Source organism: Microtus ochrogaster, chromosome 1 (genome assembly GCF_000317375.1).
Source record: "Microtus ochrogaster isolate Prairie Vole_2 chromosome 1, MicOch1.0, whole genome shotgun sequence".
Taxonomy (NCBI): Eukaryota; Metazoa; Chordata; class Mammalia; order Rodentia; family Cricetidae; genus Microtus; species Microtus ochrogaster.
The window spans coordinates 52,624,117-52,631,496 of NC_022009.1; the positions used below are offsets into that span (position 1 = coordinate 52,624,117).

At 42.6% G+C, this 7,380-nt stretch overlaps 1 protein-coding gene across 1 annotated transcript in view; it reads right to left on the reverse strand.

Moving 5' to 3' along the window:
- The window catches only part of Dnah11 (dynein axonemal heavy chain 11), a 331,250-nt gene that overhangs the window by 267,282 nt on the left and 56,588 nt on the right, over positions 1 to 7,380 (reverse strand). The window contains exons 21-25 of the mRNA XM_026781665.1: positions 6,734 to 6,892; positions 5,724 to 5,807; positions 3,465 to 3,623; positions 1,094 to 1,216; positions 285 to 407 (exon numbers count right to left, since the gene is read on the reverse strand). Coding sequence (XP_026637466.1) covers positions 285 to 407; positions 1,094 to 1,216; positions 3,465 to 3,623; positions 5,724 to 5,807; positions 6,734 to 6,892 — 648 coding nt within the window. The remainder of the gene's footprint in view (positions 1 to 284; positions 408 to 1,093; positions 1,217 to 3,464; positions 3,624 to 5,723; positions 5,808 to 6,733; positions 6,893 to 7,380) is intronic.

A 7,380-nucleotide genomic window follows, 5' to 3' on the forward strand; every position in this document is an offset into this window, starting at 1 on the left:
GAGGAGTCTGTCTGTCTCTTGTTAGTCTCCTAGGGGTCTGTCTGTCTCTCCTTAGTCTCCGAGGAGTCTGTCTGTCTCTTGTTAGTCCCCTAGTGAACTCTTCTGTGCATCTCCTTTCTGAACTACAAGTCCACACCTTTGAATGTCAAATGACCTCACACCTGGAACTCAGCAAGAGTAGATGCTCAGTGAACAAATGAATCAAACTTTGTAGGTGAATTTTGAAAAAAAAATCCAAAATTGCTAATTAAAATAAAAATCTATAATAAAACCATTCATTTTACCTGGTTGTGCTCTAGCGTTTCAAAGAGCTGCTCATCAGACTTCAGCAGTGGAATACCTGTTCTATGGTGAGCTTCATAAGAAAATTCCAGAGTCTCCCAGGTCTGGCTGACTTCAGTAATAACCTAGTAATCACAAGAATCAATTAATTAAAGTATAAACATCAAATTCATGACTAATATGTCACTAATATTTATAAATTTATAAATAAACTGTAAATTACAACTAAATAATACTCATATCAATAATTTAAAAATGCATAATATTAAATGTAACTGGCCTCAGTTTTTCCTTCAAGATTCAGGGTGACAAGATTGGGGGAGTAAATGGCAGCACCGCAGAGAACCAAGCATCACAGTAACACCAAAGTTATCCTGGATCTGATTCACACCCCCTCCCTGACGGTATGCAAATGTGAGAAGGGACTTAAAGGTCATACCAATTTATATATTAGCCAGCGTGAGACAGGTGTAGGGCCTGAATGTGATCTCAGGCCCCTAAGCAAACCTGGGCAAGCCAATTATCCTTTTATGCTTCAGTTTCCCCATCTGTACCCTAGAAATAAAAACACTATTATTCTGAAAGACTAATTGAGTTCATCAAAGTCCAGTTCTTAGAGCGCGGCTTGCAACAAAGGAAAAGATATGCAAGTGGCTCTGCTCCCTTTGACAGGGCCAGCCCTCCTGTTGTTGCCTGTGCCCTGTCTTCGGCTGATCCTGTGCATCCTAGGAAAGATGCAGTCTAAAGATACTACCACCTAAGAGCTGAGTTCATTCACTCAGCATCATGGAGACGCATCCCTGGATGGTACCTTCTCGGTGCCCAGCTCCTTCACGGCCTTGTCCACAATGTCTCTCACATCATCTTCTACTCTGTGCAGCTGCAATGCCAGCAGGTCTGCCAATGTTGTGGCATCATTTATTGAAAATCTGACCTGATTAGGAAAAAATGAGGCAGACTCTGTATTCCACATTTAATGATGTCCTGGAAGGTGCAGTAACACAGTCACCCCCTTTCAGCTCATGGGTCCTGAGCCTTCGTCTGCAGTAACTCTGCGGAGCCAAGTCTCCGCCACATTCCCACACAATGCTTTCTTCTGTTTTATAGCCTTCCATTTTCAAACTGTTTCTATTGCCTTTACCCAAAAACTGTTTTAAAAAAAAAAAGATTTCCACTTTCCACTGTTAATTTGTTATAATTTAGTTGAAACCCTAGGAACTAGGAGGCAGCCCATTTGTCTTTTCTTCCTGAAGTCCTGCTCACAGAACATAATTTCCAGTCACTCGTGATATGACCTAGTTTTACCACTAATTTAATCTTAGTGGCTTGCCAAAAATTATCGTCACTCATGCCGTTATTCTATCATGTGAAATAATTCACATTATTCTCTCCAGTATCCTTTGCCCCACCACCCCACCTGTCACCCAGGATTTGGTTAACAAGAACTTAGTTCTTCCTACATCCTAAAGTCAATTCATGTGCTTTACAAATGAGAGGTGCAGAAAAGCCATCTCCCTCATAGTCCTCAGAGGACAGCACTCTGCCTTCAGGATGCTGCCGCCCTGTCTGACTTCTACTACCACACACACACAGAGTGACAACAAGCCACTGCCTCAGGCTGAGGAGCATCCTCACAGGCGAGACTGTCATTGGCCATGTCTGACCCTGGAAAGCCCGGGCAAAGTCAGCAAGTTGATCATTCTGTCCGCATTCTGACTTCACTCCCCAGCCAATGGGAGCAGGGAGATATAACGCGACTTCCGTGAGTCTTCTGTACACTCAGTATGTACCCAGCCCAGGAGATAGACTCTTTTCTACCTCTGCTCTAAACTCCAGCCTAGAAAATGGGCTTTTCCCCCTCTACTGTCTGACTGACATAACATTTTTTTTAGCTTATAAAAATACATTCCATAAGCAATCAGACACTGTGTCAAGGAAAAATTGTATAGGAAGAAATAGAAGGAGAGACAAGATACACAGTCAGTTACATATATAGATATAAAAATGGGCTGGAGAAATGGCTCAGTGGTTAAGAGCATTGCCTGCTCTTCCAAAGGTCCTGAGTTCAATTCCCAGTAACCACACGGTGGCTCACAACCATCTGTAATGGGGTCTGGTGCCCTCTTCTGGCCTGCAGGCATACATGCAGACAGAACGTTGTATACATAATAAACAAATAAATATTTTTTCATATATCAATCTGTTGATTAATAAAAAAGATATAAAAAATCCGAATTTATCAATCGGTAACAAAGAGTAAGTAGATAATGTCTAAAAGTACTAAGGAAAATATGAGCATAATAACTTCAGGTCACTTGATAGACCTCTTACCACAGGCTAGACCTCACATATGAACTTATATAGTATCTAATAGGTCTGCACGAGAAACATTGTTTTTATTTTATAGACTAGCTAATGAAGGCACATGGAGCAAGAAACTTAGCTCAGGGCCGCACGATCCCTTCGTGTTGGGATGAGGGCCACACCGCCAGGCTGCTGCAAGTTCCTGCCCTGCCAATTTTCCTTGTGCTATGATGATATTCCTTCACAAAGAAAGCTCCTGCTTCATCTCAGGAGAAAACACATCTCAGGTTTCTCCTACACATTTCCAAATGATTCTCACTTGTGGTGAGAAGCAGAGCATACGATTGACACATTTGCTTTTCCATAGATACAATGGGGGACAGCCCAGAACCTCAGGAGGCATGGACATGTGAAAAACCACTTACGTCATGCAACATGATACCAAAAAGGACATCGTATTACACACCAAGTTTAAGAAGGAACTCACAATGTCAGAATTTCCTTTACCCCCAAAGATCCTTTCCATGGTACATAAAATCACTAGCTTCTCTCTAAGTGGGGACTATACCTTTCAAGCCTTCCCATGGCACATAAAATCACTAGCTCCTCTTTGGTTGCTGTGAAATGTTGTCCTATTTCTTCTCGATGGCTCCTTACAGGGCAACTATGATGCTTAAAGAGCAGACAGAATCTTTCTCAGGATAAAAGTAAAAATAAACCCAAACTGGAGAAGCGGAGTGACTTCCTGACGTCAGACAGGCAGGAGGACTGGGCTCGCTGGTGCCTTGTCATTGATCCTTGAGGAGCCTGACCTCCTGATAGAGACTAGAGGCTTTCTAGGAGTAGGGACTGCACAGTACGGTAGCCCCAGTACATACCCCAACGGCCTTCATCAGCTGCTGCCAATGCCTGTCCCTGAGAGCCGGGCTCTGCAACTCCGCGATGACTCTCAGCGAGGTCGTCATGTCCTTCACAGTGCCCTCCAGGCCGGAATAAGCATCCCAAGCACGGACGGTCTTGTCCAGTGACCAGATTTCCTAAAGAAATGTAAGGGAAAGGGAATGCCCAGATTCCCATAAAAAACAATGTATTACATGTATGATTATCTCCCTTGGGAGAGTACATGGGCATTTCTCCATCCACGGATTAAGAAAGATAGTGAAGGCATATATGAGGGCAGCTTGGGTTTTTTTGTTTGTTTGTTTAATAAATAAAAGAAACAGAAAGTATTGGCTCCTCTGGACCAGAGGTTCTAAACCTGTAGGTGAACCCCTAAAATGTTGGTTGTTTGCAAGTATTGTTTTTATTGTTCGAGTTAAAGAAGTTTTAAATAAGCCCTCCTCTCAGCTTTTATCCTGGCCAAAGGAACAAAGCCAGCAGTGGGAATGACAAAAACCCACAATAAAATCAAGTAAATGATGGTGCCAATTCTTTTAAAAATAGGACCTGCAGTTGGGCTGGGGTTGTCACCGGGACATGAAATAGCCAAGGGCAGAAGAATAAGGGGGGGGGGGGTGAGCACCAAATGACCTACAGCACGGCAACCCATTAGTATTGAGGGGCTTGAGACTGGGACGATGTGGAGAACAAACTGGGCAGAGACTGTCCAAGCTGAGCCCAGAACTCTCTCTCTCTCTCTCTCTCTCTCTCTCTCTCTCTCTCTCTCTCTTGTGTGTCCCCTCCCTTCCTTCCTTCCTTCCTTCCTTCCTTCCTTCCTTCCTTCCTTCCTTCCTTTGTATTTCCCAAGTTAGAACCTTCTGAAGTAGATGAGTCTACCAGCCATCCCTGCCTGTCAGGGGCTGACATTTTTTCTTCTTTTTTTTCTGTTTTTACCTTATTTTATGTGCATTGGTGTAAGGGTGTCAGATTCCCTAAAACTGGAGTTACACACAGTTGTGAGTTGCCGTGTGGGTGCTGGGAATGGAACCCAGGTCCTCTGAAAGAGCAGCCAGTGCTCTTAACCATTAAGCTATGTCTCCACCCCAGGGCTTGGCAATTTTGACTTTTTTTCCTGTTGTAGCCTTTGGCTCTCTCCAAAGAAGTTCTGCTTTCTTCAGGCCACATGCAGCATGAGTCAAGGCATTAGTTCTGGTAATGAAGTTCTGGGCACATTGTGCCCTCTGGGCACGCTGAAGTAACCAGTGGCTACAGAGGTCATAATAGTTCATGTAGAGACAGATGTAATCCCAAGAGCCAAACTGATGGGCGCTTTTTTAGACAGACAATACTCATGGTTGATGGAGGAGTTACTCTCAATTAATAAAGAAACTGCCTTGGCCCATTTGATAGGCCAACCCTTAGGTGGGTAGAGTAAACAGAACAGAATGCTGGGAGAAAGAAGCCGAGTCAGGGAGTTGCCATGATTCTCCCACTCCAGACAGACGCAGGTTAAGATCTTCCCTGGTAAGCCACCTCGTGGGCTACACCGATTATTAAAAATGGGGTAGATCAATATGTAAGAGCTAGCCAATAAGAGGCTGGAACTAATGGGCCAGGCAGTGTTTAAAAGAATACAGTTTCTGTGTAATTATTTTAGGTATAAAACTAGCCATGAGGGCAGCCGGGTGCCAGGAACATAGCCTGCTATTCCTATTACAACACACGATTTCTAAGGGAAGACATCAGAGGCTCAGTTCCTAAGCTGTAGCCCTTGGCCCTGGTGCTCACCACCTTCGTCTCTACTCTAGAAGCTATGGCAAGCTCATGGTCAGGGCTGTCTCTCATGCACTCATTAATCCTTCAAGTAGTGCACCAGAGCTGAGAAGAGGGCTCAGCAGTTAAGGGCATGGACTGCTCTTTCAGAGTATATGGGTTCAATTTCCAGCACCCACATGGCAGCTCTCAACTGTCTGCAACTCCAGTTCCAGGGCATCTGATATCCTCACACCAATGCACACGAAATAAAATGAAGTAAAAGCGAATACACTAATATGCTTTTATCAACTCATTCTCAGAAGGGCAGGCTTGATGAGGCGCACAACATGGTGAGAGTGGAAAAAAATATTGTTTTGTCTCATTCTGTTTGGAGTAAATAAGGAAACACAGCCCCTTACACCAGATACTACTAGGCAAGGGAAGATGGAAGGAGGCGGTGCCCAGAAAGACAAATGGCTCTACCCGGCAGTTATGAGACTTGCCTTGGCAAACCTCCTGAGTTCCGCATCCATCTGTTCCACGTTGATCTGTTTCCACAGAGTTTTTGTCCAATTATCAATGCTTCTCTGAAAATGCACAGGAGATAAAAGTGTCAACATTTGGCAGAAGCAAGTCTCCACACCAAATATATAAACTGGTGAGATGCAGGACGCTCTCCACAACCAAATATATAAACTGGTGAGTCCCAGGACGCTCTCCAGCAGTGCAAAGTCCATTTACAATATCAACTGCACTTGTCAAAACTTCCCCATCACTAAGATAAAACAATTGTCAGAATGTGCGAAGTTAAGGCTAAAACACTATGATGTATTAATTTCTAGTAGCAATAATAAATCCACATAGTCACCATCATTTCAACCTAAAGAGTTTAAGTCAATTGTTAAGTATATTACTAAAAAATAGGCTTCTATAACTCTACATGCAATAGAAATTAGGCTGTCATCCAAAAGTCTTTATTGTAACAAAAATCTCATTTACCAGTTTTGATCATATTTATATTTTACATCTTGTTAGTATGGTTTTAAACTGACTTAAGGGATTTGTGCAAGTTGTATATTTTCCTAGAGCTTTTTATACATAAGCTTTTAGTATTAATCACATACAAATTAAATATTTTCAGTTCATTTCAGTTTATACATGTATACAGAAAATACAAACAGGATGTCTATGTGAGTTTGTATGTGTAGTCAGAAGTATATTTAACAGAGATTTACATATTAATATTTATTCATATTCTATAGAATATCCCCAAAGGATCTGAGGCAGTCAGCTCATATGAGCAATGTTTTACAAAACAACTGATATTCAGGCAGAATCTTTCATTAACAGAGATCTCTGAACCTTAATTCTGCGAATAGGTGTAGGGAGTAAAATCTAATGTATGTATACTTTAAAACACCACGAAAGCCAAATAAACTGATACAGACACTGAGATTAAACGGTCACTCAAATCTCTATGAAAGAGAACCCTGGTGCCCCAAATCCATCTTACTCTGACGTAAACGATGACATCCCAGAGGCCCTTGAGCAGCCGGATCTCTTGGCGGCACTGTTCCATGTGTTTGTACTCTGGAAGAGCCACCTCGAAGAGCCGTGCACAGTCTTGCATCTGCCCCATCTCTTCCTCCAAAGTCTCCAGCTCCTGATGTGCCTGAGGGGAAAACACACTTGCAAGCTGCAGGCTAGGGACAGAAGCTACAGTGTCCCTGTTTCTGTGACTGCACCTTCAAACTGTGATGCTCAAAAGGAAATTGAAATAAAAAGCCTGCCATGTAATTTGTAAGCTGCAGATGGCTGTTGACTTATTGCTTTCTTCATGCATTTGGAACTTAGCTCAAGAACAGGGGAAGTTCTATATCAGATATTAGTTTTTTTAATGATCAATTAGTTTAGTAAAACAATAACAACCAAAGAAGAAGAAGGAGGAGGAGGAGGAAGAGAAAGAAAGAAAAAAGAAAGAAAGAAAGAAAGAAAGAAAGAAAGAAAGAAAGAAAGAAAGAAACCAAATTCTAGCTCTGAGTAGTGCCTCAGTGATTCTCCAACATGCAGGAAAATGAGGCAGGGGGATTGCTGAGAATAAACCAGCCTGGGCACAGAGGAAGACCCTGAGAAGGAAGGAACGAAGGAAAGAAAGAAGAA